Source organism: Eretmochelys imbricata, chromosome 2, assembly GCF_965152235.1.
Source record: "Eretmochelys imbricata isolate rEreImb1 chromosome 2, rEreImb1.hap1, whole genome shotgun sequence".
NCBI lineage: Eukaryota > Metazoa > Chordata > Testudines > Cheloniidae > Eretmochelys > Eretmochelys imbricata.
Window position 1 is genome coordinate 211,044,500 of NC_135573.1, and position 21,239 is coordinate 211,065,738.

At 42.6% G+C, this 21,239-nt stretch overlaps 1 protein-coding gene across 1 annotated transcript in view; it reads right to left on the reverse strand.

The window, feature by feature from the left end:
• The window catches only part of LOC144260667 (ATP-dependent translocase ABCB1-like), a 47,408-nt gene extending 33,507 nt beyond the window's left edge, over nt 1–13,901 (reverse strand). Inside the window, exons 1-11 of the mRNA XM_077809351.1 lie at nt 13,853–13,901; nt 12,289–12,373; nt 12,150–12,198; nt 11,130–11,283; nt 10,103–10,187; nt 9,718–9,909; nt 8,473–8,644; nt 7,626–7,750; nt 3,901–4,078; nt 1,913–2,026; nt 539–649 (exon numbers count right to left, since the gene is read on the reverse strand). Coding sequence (XP_077665477.1) covers nt 539–649; nt 1,913–2,026; nt 3,901–4,078; nt 7,626–7,750; nt 8,473–8,644; nt 9,718–9,909; nt 10,103–10,187; nt 11,130–11,283; nt 12,150–12,198; nt 12,289–12,373; nt 13,853–13,901 — 1,314 coding nt within the window. The remainder of the gene's footprint in view (nt 1–538; nt 650–1,912; nt 2,027–3,900; nt 4,079–7,625; nt 7,751–8,472; nt 8,645–9,717; nt 9,910–10,102; nt 10,188–11,129; nt 11,284–12,149; nt 12,199–12,288; nt 12,374–13,852) is intronic.
• Between the last annotated feature and the right edge of the window lie 7,338 nt (nt 13,902–21,239).

The window sequence follows — 21,239 nt, forward strand, 5'->3', positions numbered from 1 at the left end:
CTCACCTTCGGGTTATGCTGTAAGCCCCATTTGTTCTCCCTTGCTTTTTACAGCACATGAAAATGAAGAAAAGGTGGATGATGGTGGTGAAGATAGGGTTTAGTTTTGGAAGGACATTAATCCTGCATTATTGTTATACTTTTATAACTATTATAACAACAATTAGCTCTTACATAGTACATTTCATCCATAGATCTTTAAAGCACTTTAAAGAGGAGGTGAGTATTACTATCCCCATTTTACAGATGGGGAAACTGAGGAAGAGAGGTGAAGTGACTTGCCAAGTGTTACTTTGCAGGCCAGTGGCAGAACTGGGAATAGAATCCTGGTCTCCTGAGTCCTCATCCAGTGTTCTTTCAACTAGACCACACTGTGGTGCATAAATGCCCAGAGTACAGGATGGACACTTTTTTTTAAAAAAAAAAAGTTGAATTAAAAATAAATACATTAAATTGATAAAATATCAGTTTTCTTTTTGGTCACACAGATAACGGCAGCAGCTTTTCACTGCAAAGATGAATTTAAAAAGATCACTTACTTTAACATCAGGTCTAGATGGGTAACTGAAATGGATGTTTTTGAATTCAATCTCTCCTTTGAGCTTGTCTGGTCTGTATCCTTCCTTGGCACTGCTATCTACAAGACGGTGCTGGAGAGAGATTTTGAAAATGTATTACACATTTCTGTGATTTTACAGTTGTGGCTTTAGATGGATAAGTTGTTTAGCACAGTAAGAGAAACACTGCAACACTACATAGCAGTTTAACCGATCAATGGTTGCAGTATTTCACCCCAGAGGATTCTGCATATCAGTGAAATGCAATCCTTGTGTATATCTTGCAAAGCATTTTTGGATAGGGAACAAGGAAAGAATAGGAGTAACTAGAATAATAAAACATCAACTATACCTTAAATCATCCACCTCCCAACATTTACAACGGGCCCAAATCCCTTAGCTCCCTCCCAGCGTCTACCTAGGCAGAATGTGAATTGAGAATCAGCTCTTGGAGGAGTGATGCAGCCTGTAATTGTTGGTTGGCTTAAAATGCACAAGCAAAAACAAACAAACTGGGGATTTATTACAAAGTCTTCACCCCTAAAAAGATATCATTCTGAGGCTCCCTGGTCTATCTGAGTTGTGGTTTCCGATTGGTTCTGGTAGTAGCTTCCAGCTTGTTCTGACTCTAGGCAATCTGGGAAACAGAATCTTGAGCCTCTGTAGCCATTGTTGCTGTCGTCCGGGATGAGTCCCCTAAAGACTTGCTCACTGTAATAGGTCAGAAACAACCAACTCCAGAGGTCATTACCCAGAGTTTTATCACCCTTATTTTAGTCCCTCCGGGCAAAATTCCGCCCTTTGTTATAACCACACAACCTCACTGAAACCAATAGGCATTTATGGCCATAACAGAGGACAAAAAACTCAGCCCTTTGTTCTAACCTAATATGAACCTGAGACTGCAGATATATAACAAACTGCTGTACAAAATTCTAAGAGAGTTAGTTACTGAAAGTATGGCATCCCTCTTCCCCAGCAACAGTATTACCATAGCTTTCACCAGCACTGTTAATCTCCAAATCAAAAGCAGTTGAACTGAAATCATGTCTACTCCATATACTTGTGTTTTAAAGAGCAATGTCATTTCACTTAGCTCTTCACCACTTCTCTAAAAAATAAATAAATGAGGGCGTGATAAACCTAACAGGAAAGGGGGCCCCAATCTGAATTTCCCCCAAGTTTGCAGTAAGCATATTTAGGACTTTGGTTAAGGCTCGTGTCTCCTTAAAAGGACTAGAAAGGTCTTCTTACTTTTATTTTCAGAGATAGGAGTCTATGGAGTTCATCCACTTTTTGAATCTTTCAAGAAATAAGTCAGAAATTTCAGACTGCTAGAAAAGCGACATTAAGTACCTTACTGATAACTTTGTACACTTCATAGGCAGCAACTCGAGCATTGGCAACACTCTCCAAGTGAGGGGAGGCCCGCCCGAGAGAGAATGCACCAAGGAGCACAGAGAAGTATATCTACAGGGAACAAAAACAGGAGCTAGTGTACAGTGGTTCCAGACCTGCAGTTTCCTTAGTGCTAAATGCCATGGTAATCCTGGTGGTTCTGTAAGAGCTTTTCCAGAAAAAAATCAAAATCAAAATCAAAACTAAGATTTCAGGCTGCATTTTTCCAGCTCCCCCGGTTTTTATTCTTATGCTGGATTTGACACAGGAAGTGGTGAATATAGCTATTGTGTGCAGCCACATGCCCTTTAACTGTTGGATTAGCTTTTTTTGTTGCTGCTGCTTTCACTAACTCCCATTAAGAGGATAAATAGGGAAATTAGACATCTCACCATCTCTTTGCAATATTAAAAACCTCAGCGTCCTCAAAGAGAGTTAATCTGGTTTCTGAGGCCCCAATCCTGCAAAGCGCATGCTTAACATGATGCACTGTGACTAGTTCCACTGAAGTCAAGTTCTCATCAGAAGTCAAGGGGGCTACTCACAGTGCATAAAGTGAAGCACATACCCAAGTCTTTTCAGGATCAGAGCCTTATTCCTTTGGAAACGAATAATAATCTAAAAGTACAAATGAAAGATGATCACATGGCTGTGACACTGGCAGACCAGGTGCCAGCTAATGCCACAGCACCAGACCTCTGAATGCTTACAGATGCATAGCTGGAAGCCAGGACAATTTACTTGTGTATTAGTATAGATCAAAGTGATTGTTAAATATATAAGAATCTACTTGGTGTTTAAACTTCATGAAAAGTAATGGAATGTTAATGCATTGTTTTCACTAATGCATTGTTTTTACTTATCCGGATCCCGTTATACTGCTGTAGCAAACATTTACATATTGTATGCCCCTGTCAGTAAATAACCCATTAAACAAGAAAGAACCCTTGCAGAATGCACATGAAGAACTAAAACAGAAAAAAGTGTTAATTTCAAAGCAAGTGGTCATTGCATGTGATGGTCAAAGACTCCAGATGCATTCCTCACTCTCTACCATCAAAGGAAAAGCCCACATGACTAGTGACCCTGTCAGCTTGTTTTCTGTGAGAAGCTAGGAGTATGGATTCAGGGAAAAATCCTTCATCTCTGCACTGTTTGGATTTTAACAGGGCAGAATAAATGAATGTGGAGATGGAGATTCCCTGAGTTATTCTGGGTAGGCTTGAGAGACTTTTGAGAAACTGGCAGATCACTATATCTCTGCTACCATTTGGAATTATAGACTGACTCATCTGTACACATATTTTATCTGCTTTAATCTCTCAATAACTCTTATTACCTTCGTTTGGCTAATAAACCTTTAGTTAGCCGATTCTATAGTAAACTATCAGTGTGGTCTTTGATATAAAAATCTAGGACACCAATTGATCTGCGGCAAGTGATTAGTCTGAGCAACCCGAATGTGGTGTGATTTTTTTATATAAATGACCTTTTATCACTAAGTCAAGTTTGTCTGGGTGGCAAGATAGACTGGAGAGTCCTTCTGTGACTCCATGATAAGATCGGTATAGTGATCCAGGAATTCACATTTGTTACTGGCTTGGTGAAATCTAATTATAGAACACACCACCAGTTTGGGGTGTCTGCCCTGTTTTCTGACAGCCTGCCCTGAGGTAGGCACTCATGGTTGTGAACCACTCCAGACAGCATGACAGTGACCAAATGAGATATTTGTTATGGAACTTGGAGGTCTTAAATATGTAGATTCAACATCTCTGTTGATTTATATTAAACATATTTTAACATTTAGTCTGATGGGTACTTTGTGCCCAAGTAGAAATTATGGATCTTTTTATGCAGTACTTAAACAAAGCATTTTCTCTAATTTATAGACCATTTTGAAAAAGTTTGCCTCAGCTAATCAGGCGATACTGTGCTGTACTTACAATTAACACACGTCCAATGTCATAATTCTCTTTCTCCTCCACTGTGAGTTTGGTTCCATACCACAATGAAAGCGCATAGGTTCCAAATAAAACAAACTCTGTGAAACCCAAAGTTGTGTTGGTAGTAATGGATTTTTTGACTCCGACTCTCCTAGCATTCTCTAGGTTAATATCATATCTGAAAACAGGTGATAAATGTTAAATTTCGTATGTACCCAGATGACATTCAGTTCCCTAGCTTCCTTTCATGCTTCCAGGGTTTTCTGCCATAAAAATCAATTATCTAGATTCTTAGATGGTGTGAATCAACACAGCTTCATTGATTTTACATCAGAGGATCTGGCCCAATAACTGTCAACAGTAAGTCTGCCTTCTGGTGTTATTTCACTGAATGTGGCTGCTCTGAGTGAATTATCAGGCACACAGATAAACATGATATGTTGGGGAACAGTCAACATGGCTTTTGTAAATGGAAATTGTGCCTCACCAATCTATTAGAATTCTAAGAGAGTTTCAGCAAGTATGTGGACAAGGGTGATCCAGTTGATATAGTGTACTTGGACTTTCGGAAAGCATTTGACAAGGGAAACCAAACGCTCTTAAGCGAAGACATGGGATAAGAACGATAGGAAACAAAGGGCAGGAATAAATGGTCAGTTTTCACAGCGGGGAGAGGGGAATAGCAGGGTCCCCCAGGTATCTGTATGGAGACCTGTGCTGGTCACATTCATAAATGATATGAAAAAGAGGGTGAACAGTGAGGTGGCAAAAATTGCAGATGATACAAAATTATTCAAGATAGTTAAGTCCAGAGATGACTGCAAAGAACTACAAAGTCATCTCACAAAACTGGGTGACCGGGCAACAAAATGGCAGATGAAATTCAGTGTTGATAAATGCAAAGTAATGCACATTGGAAAACAATCCCAACTATACATACAAAATGATGGGGTCTAATTTAACTGCTACCACTTAAGAAAGATCTTGTAGACACCATGAACAATTATCCAAAAAATTTGCTCAGTGTGCAGCAGCTGTCAAAAAAGCTAACCGAATGTTAGGAACCATTAGTAAAGGGATAGCTAATAAGACAGAAAATATCATAATATCACTGTGTAAATCCATGGTATGCCCACACCTCAAATAATGGGTGCAGTTCTGGTGGCCCCATCTCAAATAAGATATATTAGAATTAGAAAAGGTACAGAGAAGGGCAACAAAAATCAGCAGGGGTTTGGAACAACTTCCATATGAGGAGAGATTAAAAAGACTGGACTGTGCATCTTAGAAAAGAGATGACTAAGAGAGGATGTAATAGAGGTCTAGAAAATAATGAATGAAGAGAAAGTGAATAGGAAACTGTTATTTACTTCTTCATGTAACATAAGAACCAGGGGTCACCCAATGAAATTAATAGGTAGCAGGTTTAAAACGTACAAAATGAAGTACTTCTTCACATAATGCAGTCAACAACTCATTGCCAGGCCAAAAGTATAACTGCGTTCAAAAAACAAATTAGATAAGGTCATGGATAAGGTCCATCAATGGCTATTAGCCAAGCTGGTCATGGAACCCCATGCTGTGGATGTCCCTAAATGTTGGAGTGCCAGAATCTGGGACTGGATGATGGGATTGATCACTCAAAAATTGCCCTGTTCTGTTCATTTACCCTGAAGTATCTGGCACTGGACACTGTCAGAAGACAGGATTCTGGCCTAGATGGTCCATTGGTCTGACCCAATATGGCCATTCTTATGTAAGATTGGAAAAATTGGCCTGAAATCAACAACATGAAATTCAATAAAGACAAGTGCAAAGTAGTACACTTAAGAAGGAAAAATCAAATGCACAAATACAAAATGGGGAATAACTGGCTAGGCAGTAGTACTGCAGAAAAGGATCTGGGAATTCAAATATATCACAAGTTGAATATGAACCAACAACATGATGTAGTTGTGAAAAAAGATAAATATTCTGGGGTGTACTCAGGGGAGTATCATATTTAAGACACGGGAGGCAATTGTTCCATTCTACTTGTCTCTGGTGAGGCCTCTGCCAGAGTAGAGTTTCGGTTTAGGAAAGGTGTAGACATACTAGAAAAAGTCTAGAAGAGAGCAACAAAAATGATAAAAAGTTTAGAAAACCTAAGGAAAGGTTAAAAGAACTGGGCATGTTGGTCTTGAGAATTGAAGACTAAGCGGGGACCTGGCTAACTGTCTTCAAATATGCTAAGGGTGTTACAAAGAGTATGGTGATCAGTTGTTCTCTATATCCACAGAAGACAGACAAGAAATAATCAGGGTAATCTGCAGCAAGGGAGATTTCGGTTAGATATTATGAAAAACTGTCTAAATATTAGGATAGTTAAGTACTAGAATGTGTTACCAAGGAAGGTTGTGGAATCCCCATTATTGGAGGTTTTTAAGAACTGGTTAGACAAATACCTATCAGAGATGGCCGAGGTACACTTGACCCTTCCTCAGTGCAGGTGGCTGGAATTGATGATCTCTCAAGGTCCCTTCTAGCCCTACATTTCTAGGATTCTATGAATATCAGCTCTCAAAAGGTAAGAGTTAGTGCTCACTCAATTTTTGAAGAAAAAGTGCTTTAGATAAAACCAAACAAGTAAACAGAAGCCACAATCTCCTTTGACTCCACAACCTGGCAGTAGTTCTCTTGCTGAACGCTGTTGGAAGCCAGGAATTATTCTCATAAACTAAGTTACCAAGTTATATGCCAATAGAAAGCAATCAAATACAAATTAAGCACCATATTATGCTAGTTAAACCCTGTGATACAAGGACAAAGATTAACAGTTAGTTAATGAAAAAAAATCACTCTTTTTGCTTGCGAATCCTTTACAAAAGCTTATGGTTTTCTATCAATCACTAACAGCTTCTGTTCACTCAGAAGCTAGCTAATCTCCTTTAGCTTCTCAAGGGCATTACAGAAAGCACCACTCAGCCCAGCAGTGTTCTCAGAACCTTTCAGGAGGACATGCATATCATTTTATTGTTAAATGACATGCTCAGAAGCTTTGTAGGAACCTCTCAACACACACATTGTGTACAAAAATGCCCTGACCAAAGTGGGAAGGCCCAAAACGAATGGCACAGTTTACGCAGTAGTGAAGAGATCCTAAAATGATGTGCAATTAATTTCTTCCACATAAACTGCTCAGATATCATTGGTGCTGTTCAGATTAGATCAAGAAGAGGATTATCTGCAAAGCACTAAGCACGCACTCAACTTTAAGCATGTGGGTAGCCCCCTTGAAGTCGATGACATAGGAAAGTGGTAGGCAATCTTACCTAAAGGTCATGATCCAGTAAAGCATGAGCTTAACTGTAAACACTTTAATCAATGGGTTCAGTGGGAGCGTGCATGTGCTTAAAGTTAAGTATTTGCAGAAGTGCTTTGTTGGCTGGAGCCTTAGATAAGATTGCATTTTCTATAGCTTCAGCTTCCAAATTCAACTTCAGGTTAGTGTCAAAGGGAAATTGGGCCTTACAATGCCCCTCCATAATGTAGATCAATTGAGTGATTGCAAATGTTCATGGGTGACAAAACATCTCCTTCCATACGCTCATATTTATCTTCATCTGAACTTCTCAGCTGTCTGGGGGATAAACTGACAGATGATCTTTGATTTTTATTTTTTTAAAATAACCACCTTAACTTTCCCCAGTATTATGTACAATCAATAATTAGTTCAAAAAACTCACTTTGCTAATGCCTTCATCTGTCCATTGAAAGCAACAACTGTTCTGATAGCAGTCAAAATTTCTTCTGCCACGGCTCCTGCTCTAGTATAAGCAGTCAGCTCTTCTGTAGTGAATGATGCCAGGAACTGGAAAATTGGGAGGGTGAGGAAAGTACATTATCGAAATCTATTTAAGTGATGTAAATTATGTACTGATACAAAGGGTGATGAAGCAGTTAGGGAAAGAGCCTAGAATTTAGGAGACGTGGGTTCAAGTCCCCACTCCAACACTCCAACCGTTTTCCTGGGCAACTTTGGGTAAGTAACTTCTCTCTGTGTTTCACTTCTCCATGTGTAAAATGGGAATCCCCTATCTTGCATGGTGTTGTGAGGCTAAACACAATGAAGATTGTGTGGCACTCAGAAACTACAGTAGTGGACGCCATGTAAATAACTTAGCTATCTTAATTATAGACCACAATCCTCTTTTTTCCTCCACCATTTTCAGTGCTTGGGTGGGGCAAAATGGGCAGAGAAAACAAAAGACAACCTATAAATGGAAACACTTGGTAAATTTTTCTGTGCATTACAAGCAATATCTACTAATATGATCTGCATTCATCAACTGCGACCACCCTCTTCTCATGTGGTGAGTGGTAGTGACTGGAAGCAGTCCAAGCCTCCATGGCATACCAATGCCTGCCTGCGGATGCTTAGTGTAGACAGAGCTCTGCAAGTTTTGGGGCAGGAGCCAATGGAGTAGGAGAAAGGCAGCTCTCCAAATGTTGTGGTCATGTTGCTTTGAGGTTCACTCCCTCTCAATCTGTTTTTAGAGGTAGAATTCTTATTTGCTTTTCCCCAGCACTTACGATTGATCCAACTGCTACTGATGCAGCAAGGAGAGGGCTAAGTGACAAAATCACCAAAGTCAGTTTCCACCCGTAGATGAATCCTATAATAATCCCTGTCAGAAACGTGGCAAATAATTGTACAAATATACAGATCTTGTCTCCGATGCCTTCATGGATGGTGTTAATGTCACTGTTAATTAAAAAAGAGATTTGTAAACTTTGATGAGTGCCTCCTCTTCACACATTTTTCTGTTTTGCTGGAGAGAAGCTTGTCAGAAGTTTAACTGTTCAAATCATTGGGTAGTAGAAATTTTGGACATGGGTACTGAACAGCAGTAATGGCTCTTTGTGGGTCTAGGAACTAGCAGATCACAACTCATTTTCTGTGATGTAACCTCTAGATAGACTTCTTTCACACATGACTCAATTCATTTATGCAATATCCAAAAGGAATAATCCATGCAAAACCAAAAAAATTCACCCCCAAAACCTTTTCATTAGTTTTTCTTCCAAGTTCCCCTATGTATCCTATCGTCTTCAATTTTGTTATTAGATTTTAAGATCTTTGAAGCAAGGAACACCTCCATTTTGCATCCTATACAGTGACAAGCACAGTGTTAGTAAATTATTATTTGGAAAACCATTGTGTGTCACACTAATTTTCCTTTGCTATTTACATATGTGGGAGCTAGGATTGGTGAAATCAAGCCTCTCTCATTCCCTTCAGGACTCACATCTTCCAAAAAACTGGGCATATCCCTCTCTGCAAAAATTAAATCTGGAGAAACTCTGCATACCCGGATCACACCTTCCTCTGAATCCCTGCACAAGGGACCTGATCCAAAGATTCCTAATTATTTTAATTGGTTTTGGATCAGGTTCAAAATGATAACATAGTTATGGGCACTATGAGTGCAGTTTCATTTCATACAATGTCAGGGTTTTCTGTGTTTGTACACTAGCTGGAAACAGCAGAGCTGTTTATCTACAGTAGTTTGCAAAATAGCTCAGACACTACAAAGACAATGTCAGATGAGTAAGATATTGTATTTCACAGCATAAGCCCTCACAATGGAAATGTCACTGAAAACCTGAAAATGAAGTGAAAAATGATAACGAATTCCTCCCTCAAATAGCAGTAGTATTTTGGGTCATAGTTAAAAAGGTTTCCTGGAAATTCCCTGAAGCTAATTCTATAAAGATAAACATCAGTCATCTTTTTGGCTCATGTTTCTAGTGCATAGATAAATAGAGCCTTCTCACTCTGTCAGTCGTGTGTTCAACATTCCCATCTGGCTGGCATCAAACCAAGCCATCTCCTGGTGAAGTATTGCGAAAAAAAACTTTTGTCGGATTCTTGCTGTCTGTCTTGCAGCTGAGGTCAAAAATGTCCAGACTTGGATGGTGCTCAGTATTATTACAGCGAAGCCAATACCCACATAGTAGTAGGCAAACCTGTAGTAAAACAGTAAAAGTCCATAAGGTCAATTGCATCCTGCAAGAGAAGACAGACACATCAGGTCACGTTTAACCCTGCTGAAGTCAATGGGATGTCATTGAGGGCCAAATTTGGCTTACGGTCTAATGGACCAAACAAATAGAAACTACACTGTGCTATTCTTATGAAAATAATTGCAGAGGTTCTTACCTTATCATTTCAGCTTCTATATCTAAACCTGGAACTGAACAAGCTGAACAAGTAGAGCTACTATTCATCACAGCTGAAAGATTAACTGTAACAAAGAAAAATACTCAGTTTTATTAGAACAGGCATAAAACAAATCATGGCAGTTTTAGGTCATAATCTTATGCGCGTTTTGCATGACACTACACTCCCTGCAACAGCTCTGTCGATTTATAACCTTCATGGTAGCTATCATCCTTCCAGTGGAGGATCAAACAGGGCAGACTTTTGAGTCAGCTCAGAGAGTTACTGTACAGTGATGTCATGGATTTAACTCACTACGTCAATGGGCACTAGTCAGATCATAGCTTCATCTGATCTGACCTTCTGATTCCAACAGTGGCCAATATCTGATTTTTCAGAAGTTGATAACACCCCCTTCTACCTCACATAAGGCAAAATTCATCCATGCAGACACCATAAGTCTGACTTTTATGCACCACTTAGGTTCCACCCAAGCCTCAAAACTGGGCCCAAGTGGGGTCCAAGTGGTGGCTCAGCCTTTTGCTGGCTGTCTGCAAAAGGGTAAATTTCACTAATAATGCACCTAACCGAATGTGCAAAACTGTTCAGACCTGGGAGAAATAGGAGACCCCTTCCAGGTGTTAGCACATATACTTTAAGGTAAGTTATGATTGCCCTTATCTTAAGCTTAGCTCATATAGAGGCAAAATAGTGTTAACGATCCTATTTTGTTGTTTTAAAAATCCAGTCACAGAACTTTATTTGGTGACCTCCTGGGACAGTGAATTCCATGGATGAACTATAGAAAGTAGTAAATCATTTTATAGTTACCAAATGTACTGCTCTGTAATTTATCAAGTGTCTATTTTGTATTGTACTATACAGCAGGGTAAAAAGGAAGGACTGCTCAGAATTCACTATGCTCTTCATGGCTTTTAACACCACAGCAGCACTCCATTCTGAACCTCTGCCAATCCAGTAAATAAGAGACCCTAACAAATATTTTCAGAAGTTGAACAAACTTTACCTGAAGACATATTTACTGCTTGGCCAATCGTCACAAAGCGGTTTGTCATACCTCCAAAGAGAACGAATAGAAGTGGCATCCCTGTTCCATTTGCAACAGCTGCAATTAAGCCTATCATCATCAAAATGATATCCAGCCAATCGGCATACCCAAACTACATGAGTATAAAGAAAAAGGAATTAATTGAAGGTTGACAAAGTCACATAATTGTGACAATATCCTACTAAGACACACAGAATAGGATTTGTTTTTAACATAGCACTGCTCGCAATTTGGGTATCCCAAAACACTTTATGAAGTGATGAATTAGATACTGTGAAGGCAAACACAACACTTGGGATGCACTTTGAAAAAGCGTACACACAGTTTTAGGCCAGTTTTTACTGAGGGAGTTAGGACATGTTGGCAGAATGACAGGATGAATCCCCTAATCTGCAGAAAAAATAACATATCTTACATTTTTTCATAAAGTGGTAACATCACCTGTGCAACTCACTGCCTCCCTGTGTGCAGTCTACTACCTCACATATTTATTCAGCGCATTTAAAATGTAAACAAGAACAGGTAGTTGACAAACATTTGGCTGCTGCCTACCAATAGAAACGGGTATGTAGCAGTTACCACATTTAAGAAAAACACAGCACTTGTTTCCCTGGATAATTCATGAGACATTGTGCACGAATGGTAAAATCATCTCCAGCCGAGAGAGCCAGGGAAAGGCCCTACTTACCACATATGGTTCACTTCAGTCCTTAACAAGGGTGAATTTCACTCCGTCCTGTTGCTGAAACATTGTCAAGCACTGGCAGTTATGCACAACAGGCCATATTTTTAAAGAGGGAAGCCTGAGATCAACGCACAAAAATGGCTGTGCGGCAATACTAAATTTGGCTCAGACCTCTTTCTTCGCTTTTGAAATGCAGTATTGTGGTTGTAAATTGGTCTGCTACCATAATGTACAACAGGCAAAGAAAAGGAACAATGTGAAATATAAATCAAGCCAATAAACTATGCACTAACCAATTTCAAAATGCCAACCATCTTTTCCTTTGACGTCTCATTTTTCTTTCTAAAGAGATTAATGCAAAATTAATCCAGGCCCTTTCTTGAAAGGCAGGGCAAGAAATTCAACAGCGTATTAAGATCAAGGAACCCCTACTTTTTCTCGTTCCTTAACTCGTCATTTTGCTCAGGTTTTTCATCATGTTGGAAAGCAGGATTGTCATAGCCATTACTTGCAGATTCTGTGGAGGAGAAAATAGGTTTTGCTTTCACAAATAGTAAGGTCTTTTAAGCCAGCTTCTTATGAAGCACAGTAAATCCCTTTCTGAATTATCGGAGCACCAAAACAGTTGATTTTTAAAAAAAAAAAAAAAAAGCAGGAAAACCACATTTTTCTCATGCTCTTGAAACAGCTCAGTAACTTTCAATGTTTTCCTCCCCAAAGATCACATCCAAGCTGAGAACAAACATCATTTTCAGCCCCAAAAGCTAATTTTAAGCGACGTCATTAAAGACTAACTTGGGCCTCAGTCTTGCAAAAAACTGAGTGTATGCCTAAGTGTATGTCTACACTAGGAGTGCTACAGTGGCACAGCTGCAGCTATGCTGCTGTAGCTTATACACTTACTACAGTGATGGAAGGGATTAGTGAAACCACCTGTTAGGTTGATGGAAGAGTTCTTCTATCAACCTAATGGTGTCTACACTGGGGATTAGGTCGGCTTACCGATGTCTCGCAAGGGCATGAATTTTTCACACCTCTGAGAAATGTATCAAGGTGGACCTAATTTTCAGGCCTTTGTAGGATTGGGGCCTTAAAGTGCAACAGGCATACTTATTATTTGTTGGTATTTCAGTAGTATCTACAGGCCTCAACCCTATTGTGCTATGGCTGTACAAACACAAGCAAGAGGATCTCCGCCCAAAAGAGTTTATAATCAAAGAATAAGATGAGAAGTAACATGTGGATGAAAGAAACGGACAGAGGAATCACAATGGAATAGTGAGGTGACTGTGAACTACAGGATAAAAGATTGTCACAGCACACCAGCTGTCTATTCTATCTCAACCTGAGCTATAACTACTGTGTTTTCCATCACTAGTTTTTAGAACAACTTTGTAGAGACTTACAGGACACTATTATGTTTGTTTTGATTATAGAACAATTCAAATGCAGTTAACTGACTCCTGACTCACATAATGGAGCATTTGCACACTTAGGCCCCATTGCTGATGCATGTAAATAACTTTAGGCATGTGAGCAGTCACATTGAAATTCAATGAGACTACTCATGTGGATAAATGCTCGCAGGATGGGAGCCTTAGTTATTTTTAAACTAGAGTGTCTCACGCGGCACACCAGGGTCATTGAAGTTGGTAGAAGGCCACACAGAGCTACGCCCAGCTAGTGCTCTGATTAAGTTAAGAGAATACATGTATTCAGTGCTAGCTAAGAATTTTTTCTGAATGCTGTTTCCTCCACATAGATCCCCAGGAAGGGTCCATTCTTGCTGGGTAAAGACACCACAGTAGGAAGCTTAATAGCCAGAGAAGCATGAGTTGTGGAGGATGATGGGAGGGCTGATCTGTTTTTCCATAGAAATCCCTCATGGCTACCAGGCAGGATTCAAAATGTGGCTTTAATTTCGTGGCAATGGAGTACATCTTTCCAACAACTAGCCTAACATTAAAAAGAAGAAACAACTAACGGAAAAACTTACTAGGATTAGGTGGTTCATTTTCTGTGTGATTTATGAAATCATCCTTCATTGTGTTATTCCGCTGTATGGTTATTATACTTGCAGAAGTAAATCACTTTGGGTAAAATCTGCATACACAAGAGAATAGCACAACCTTTCAGAGACAATAGCCATTCAAAGAGTTCACATCAAGATATTTTTATGTTTCTTTATTAATTATTTGTTTCCTTTCAACAACTTTTCCTAGGGAAGAAAAAATATTGATCATTACATGCTACTTTTACATCAGGGTAAGTTATTTTTCTAAAGAGCTATGTTAATTTTTAAAAATTAGAACAACAATGTGGCCTGCTTCCTGGGGGTACCCAGGGCTGTAGCCACCTGCCCTTAGCATGAGAAAGCCTTGTCTGTGCCTGATGGGGGTCAGCCCCCCAACTCTAGCGGCCACAGGCAACACAAGTACTCCCCTCAAGGCCTGTGCAGGCCCTGCTGTCTCTTTACAGGTTAGCGATAGGTAGGGTGACCATATTTCCTGATGCTGAATATGGGACACCTGGTAAAATTACTCGTATTCAAGCAAGTTCAATGGCAATCGGAACTATGCAGTACAAACATTCAAATTAATATCAAGTTGACTGAGCCCCTGGTTAACAAGAAATACTGCATAGCTGGATTCTTTTTAGTTACCTTCTTATCCTTAAGGCTTTAGGGGTCACACATACACCCCTAGCGCCCCCCCCCCATGTTATGCTTATAAAAAGTACACAAGATCTTTTTCTATAGGGGAAAAGGCAATACGCCACATTTATTGAGAATATAGCCGTTAGCATATGCTTTTTAATTACACACACACACATACACACACACACACACACCCCATGCACACAGTCCCGCCAGCAGATGTTATAGTTACCAGTTTAGAGTCTGGATTGATTTAGTTGCCAGACAGATTGGTTGTAGAGGGGAGCCGGGCTCTGTTGGTCATGATCCGAGGCTTTTGGAGTTGTTGGCAAGACAAACCCAAAGTCCCATTGCAAAGCACTCTGTTTTTATAGTTTTTTGTTGTTGTTGAAGTTTATGGATTTTGCTCTGTCATTTTACGACCAGTTACTTCTCAGCTGGTGTTATTTTTTGATGGCTTTTTTTTTATGTTAGCATTCCAAAACACCTCTGGGGATGGGGTCATTCTGTCCTGTTTCGATTTAATTAATTATTTTGTGTTTAAGGGTGCCAGCCTCCACTTCAGAGTCGTCAATTTGCCCTTCCTTAATTTTTTTCCCCCCCTTGACTATCTGGCTCTAACATTGGCTTTCACACCTTATCTTTTTCTGAAGCATTTATTTCTTATTCACACACTCATTCCTCCATGCCAGGCTTGGCCCCCGAGACGGACCTGCCTCTGCTGGTACCTGGCACTGTGTCTTTCCGAGGCAACATGCAGCGGGGCATGCAGAGTCACATGCCTCCTTCCCCAGATTTCTGCCAGGGTTCACACCAGAATGTGGCCAGCAGCAGCCTTTCATCACTTTGCAGGAGGGAAGGGGTGGGAGCTGCTTCCAGCTGTGGGGTGGAGGGCAGGGGGAAGGGATGATCTGGCTTGTGTCTTTGCAGAGATCATCTCTTTTCCCACCCCACCCTCCGTGTGAATAGAAACAGCTTGTCCCTTCCTGCCAACACAGTGTCAAAAAGGCAGCTAACACCTCCAAGCTGCTGCTAGCCATCAACATAACCCAGCCACCCCTGGCTACAACGCGGGCAGGAACAGATTAAGCCAGAAGGATGCATTGTGCACGAGGCCCAGGGAACCTGACTATAAGGGCTTAAGTGAACCTGGCCAGAGAGGTGGCTCAGCACAGGAAAGTGCCTAGGGGACAGAGCAGCCAGGATAGTGGGGGGGGGGGGAGGGTCAGGTGAAGAGGGTGCTAAGACCCTTCCCTGGGGGCTGATGTGGAGCCTGCAGGTTTGGGGCATGAACAGGCTGGAAATCGCTTCCCCTGACTCCAGAGCTTAGCTGAGGGGCAGAGAGGCTTCCCCATGCCAGCACTGTGCAGGGCTTTGGCACATACAGGGATTGGCTCCTCCTGGCCAGCGCCTCAAGCCGAAGGGTCTTGGGCTTTCCCAGGGTGCCAGCCCAGCCAGAGGCAGTGGGGAAAGGAAGGAGCCTGCCAGCCTGGCTGTTGGTGAGCTAAGCGCTCCGACCAGGGGCTGGTTCTCCACAAATACTGGGAGTGGGATGTTCCCAGCCCGGGCATATGGAGGAGCAGCGGGGCTCGGGGTGGGGGCAAAGCAGGGAGGGGCCAGCGAGGGGGGGAGCACATAAAGGGCACATCATGGGTGGACAGCAGAAAGCCAGCCCCCCTTACCCCTATCCACCCCCACCCCCCAAAGCTGAGGCCAGGACCCTGGGCATGCGAGGCCAGCAGCCGGGACCCTGGGCACGCGAAGCCAGCAGCCCTAGTTCTTGCGCCAATGTGCCAGTACTGATGGGGGAGGGAGATGGCAAATTGTCCAGTATTTTCTCATTTTTAAAGAAAAAGTTGGGCCACCTGCGGGAAGGCTTAAATATGCAACTGTTCCTTTAAAAACGGGACATCTGGTCACCCTAGCAATAGGCACATTCCAACCCCTGAGGCCTCCGAGCATCTCCCTGGAGTGTGAAGCCCCTGCTCCACTGCAAACTCACAGCATTTACAGATTTGCTGTTTGGAAAGGAACAGTACACCCCAGCTTACCAGTTCCAGCTTGGATCACCTCTTTGCTGAACACACAGCACTTCGATACGTTTCAGTGAAAACGAGCAAAAGTTTATTTAACAAAAGAATAGATGTAACCCCCCACCCCCCTTTCAGTGCTGGCTTAATACCTGAATGCAGTGCAAACAGGAGAGGGGTATCTCACAGTTTTTGGACAGTTCCAAAGTTTCGGTCACCCTGGGCTCATTTTGCAGTGCTGCTGGTAGGTGCCTGCCCGCCTGCCCTCCTGTATGCTAAAGGATTAAGCTACTTGGCAGTGCTTCCAGTGAGACGAGGGATAACCACACTAAGGCTGTGGCTACAGCACTTGAACTCATGAATAATTCAAACTCACACAAGCACACACATTAAAAACAAGAACTATAAACTTTATGTAAGGACTTGACCAAAGAGAAATAGGCAATCAGTGAAAATATTAAATGATTAGAAATCAACAATGCTTTGTAATTACTAAAGGCTCTGCCAAGAGGCACGCTAGGTCACGTGACCACACACACTCTCCATGTTCCTAAACAAAAAAGTGTCTCTTCCCACACCCACTCCCAGTTCAATCTGTCCCCCACTTCTCAGGTGGTGCATGTGGAGACATGCTGCAGGTCTGTAAGGAGATGCTGTTAGAAACACACTTTATTATACTGAGAATTGGCAGGGCAGGTCTTGATGATCCAGGTAGATGAAAATCCTTCTGCAGATGCAATGGGCCTTCATGGTGCAAAATTACAACCTAACTGCCCATATAACTCTAATACAGGATACTGCCTCAGGTTCCATTTCTGGCTGAGGAGTTAGGAGACTGATTCAGGCAAGTGGGTCCTGCCTAGGGATCACTGGAAATGGACAAACTAACCACTCTCTTCTGAAACAGTGCTGACAGTCTTTAAAGTTTCAAACCCATGGGCTGAGTTGGAAGCCGGTGAGGCCTCTGGATCCAAAATCCCGGATCTGGTATGGGCTGGCTGCAGGGCAGGCAGGCTGGAGGCAGTGAATGGCAGGAGAGACAGGCTGTCTCCTCCAGTTGCTGGCAGGTGGTGACAGGAGGATTGTCCTAACCTAGGGCTTTTTTGCAGGCTGGGGTTACAAGATAGGCCAGTTGTGGGCCTGGAAGTGCTGTGCTGGCAAACTGCAGGCAGACCTGCTCTCCCCTCTGCTTCCCAACTGGTCTCTCCCACCTGGAGGGAAAGCTGAGCTATTCATAGCCTTCCTCCTGCTTTCCCAGGCCTCCAGGGCTCTCCACAGGGTCAGCGACTGCTTGCAGTTTGCCTAGCTGTCTCCTGGCCTCTGAGAACTGCTGTTGTCTCCACCTCCAATTGGTTGAAAAAGGATGGTTGCCAGGGTAAGAATTGCATCCTACTCCCCTTCCCTCCTGCTGCTGGGGAAGTCAACAGTGCAGGACTCTGTTGCGGACCTCACAGGTATGTCTCTTCCTTTGGGATAGAGCCCACTTGCTAAGGGGGGAGGGAGTGGCACTACATAGTCAAGTGGTAGCCAGCAGAACTATTGGAAACAAATACTTACATATAAAATAAACCCTAACACACATTCTAGAAACCAGACTTAATTAACTAAATACTCTCATGTCTAATAAATGATTGCTCCCCAGTGCTTTCCTTCCAGGCATGAACCCTTTTCCATGAGAGAAGACATGCTGTCAGCTTGTCTCCTAGGTGAAGATGCTGCGTGTCCATCTGCACTCCCAGATATTCCCCCACAATCCATTGTCTGGACACATAAACAGGATCCCTTGCCGCTGTTTATGTCTTCCTGAAAATCTGGTAGATTTCGCATTCTTTCAAGTGGTATCAGGCTCAGTGTGCAAACAGGCATCCACGGGAGACATAAAATGGCCAATACACACATGACCAGACAGAGGAATTATGTCTGAAACCTCCTGCTTAAAAGGAACCTATGTAAGACATGATGTCTTGGTTACCTGTCTTAACTCCAAAGCTTTGAGATCATAGTTTCCAATACAGATACATAACTCCTCAAATATTATCCACCCATACATTGCAAAATGATTAGCTAGTAGACTACTGGCTCTTGACAGAGATCTTACAGGCAACCATTTAGTAATTTAATATGCATATATCTGACCACTGCAAAACCCTGTGCATACCCTGTGCCCTATGTCAGTTGGCACCAAGGGGTTCCTTGGTCACACTCAGCTAACCACTTTCATAGATTTTAAATGCCAAAAAAGACCATTAGATCATCTAATCTGATCTCCTGTATAAAACAGGCCATAAAATGTCACCCTGTTACCTCTGTATTGAGCCCACTAACTTGTGTTTGACTAAAGTATTTTTTCCATTTATATCATGATCATGATAACTGTGCAAAGATCCAAATAATACTTGGAAAGGATAAAGCATTGTGAATTAATTAAATAATGGTGGAATTCTTAGAAAACAGATGACCAACATTCTACAGATGACCAACATTCTACCCCCAGGGTTTTGTTCCTTTATATGGCACGTACGTATGTTTACAGAACAATACATTTGACTCTGGGTCCAACAGCTGTCCAGGCATGTTAAAAATTAAACAAAACTAAAGCTGTCCTATACATCTAAACAAGAACATTGTGTGCAAAATCCTTATTCTACCCTTCAGCTTCCTTTTAGATCAATTTCTAGTGTATGTTGCTGTCTGGATTTTGGAATTAATTTATTTCAGTTTATCTTTTAACTTTGTAATGGCCAGTAGTCTCACCTTTAGTTTGGACACTCCCACAAACTCCTGTGGATATAGATTACTGCCAGGACAACCATACAGATGCAAATGACCATTGTAAAAAGGGATTACACTTATTTATGTGCTCATTTATCACAGCCACTTTCAAAACCAACCTACTTCTTGCCACAGAGAGATGAAAGGAGGGACAGAGAGTGCAAGACACAAGGCCCCCTGTTGGGTCTCTCCAGCTTCAATATAGCCATAAATAGAACCATAATGAGAGTTTTCTACAACTGCAACGTCCCCTCAGCTCTAAAGTAAGCACAGAAAGAGGCACAGAGACAAAGAACTTTACAGGATTGCCTCAACTGCCATGTACCTACAGACTTTCTAGAGACAGCCTGGTTCCTAATGACATTTACATGCAGCCACTAACAGACAAATAAAAAAAACCAGAAGGATCCTCCAGGGCAGTGGCATACAGAAGTAGCACCTGTTTTTTAAGGGGATCCATAGAGGATCCCTCAGCTTCAGTGCAACCTAAGGTAGAACTAGTGACCCTATAGTTGAGGATCTCTCAGCTTCAGTGCCTCCTGGAGAGAGGTGTTGCCCCCTGGGAGATACCTCAGCGTCAGAGCAGCAGCAACACGGTCACCCGTGGCATCCCCCCGCTTCAGAGTGACCACGGCACCAGCCACGCGCCCTGCCGCAGCGCCACGACCCCTTCGCTTCCACTGCCCGCGCGCCCTTGGTGCGCGTGTCACTCCGCGCTGCCATTGGCCATGGAGCGAGCAGCCCCCAGTTAACGGCCCGCCCCGGAGGCGCGTGCGGCGGCCCGGGGAGCGCCCCTGCGGCGGGCGAGGGGGTTGCTCAGACGCGCTGCTGGCGGCAGAGTGGCTGGAGCGCCCCCATCGCTCTGGCCCGGGTGGGGGGGTGACTGTGGAGGCAGCCGGGTAAAGCCTCTCTCGGCGGACGGGAGAGATTCCTCGGCAGGAGACTCTCCCCGTCCTAGCGGTTCCGAGTCTCCCTCCCGCAGCCCGCCTCGCCTGCCCGCTGCTCCCAGACCAGGGGTGTCCGCCGAGTGCCCACACCTTCCTTCGCGCGCGAGCCAAGCCCGGGGTGGGTGTGTCCCAGACGCTGCTCTCCCTAAACCTCAGTGCCCGCTTTACCCTGCCCCAAAACAGCAGGCTGCTTCCTGCCGCCCCGTTTCCAGCTCGCTTGTTTCCCGCAGGATCAGGTTTCAAGGTAATGCGCTCGGGCCCCTTTCCACATCTCCTGTCAGTGACCCCCTTCCCACAGTTACCCCCTGCCCAAAAACAAGAAAACCATTTCTGGTGATGACATGCCCTTGGGTGGACCAGAAATGGGTAGAAGGATTAAACTTCCAATTGTGGTTCTTTCCTGCTTAAATGATTTTAAACGTCTTCTAAAAAGTTCAGAGAGTTGATTCAGAAAAGCACCCCAAAGCTCATACTTGTAGGGACCTCTATCAGTTACTATGGTAAAACTTTTAAGCAGACTTCACATGCCCTGGGGCTCCCCCATTCCTTTCCACTGTGCAAAAACAAAATCCCATAATTATCTTCCCAACCATCTGGGTGCTGATATCATCCTCAGCATGCTGGAATCTGAGTGCCTAGGGTTTTTGGAAAGTCAGCGAAACCAGGGGTAGTTTTGCCTGATTAAAGAGTTCAGAAATGGGCCCGGTTTGATGATTTCTCTTCATCCCCCCACCCACGTTCAGGGTAAAAATTTATAATATCCTTTGAAAGAAAAGGTAACATTTCCCCTCGCTTTTTTCACCACACCACCTTTTACTTTACAGCTGGACTTAGATATTGCTCAAAACCCTACACCGCAAATCTCTTTATTTCTCGGGCCCCACGCTCTCATTACATTATTTTTTTGTTGTAAAGTTTATTACAGTACTCAGCTTCAGTCCCCATAGGCATTGTATAAAACAAACGGACAGGGACTGA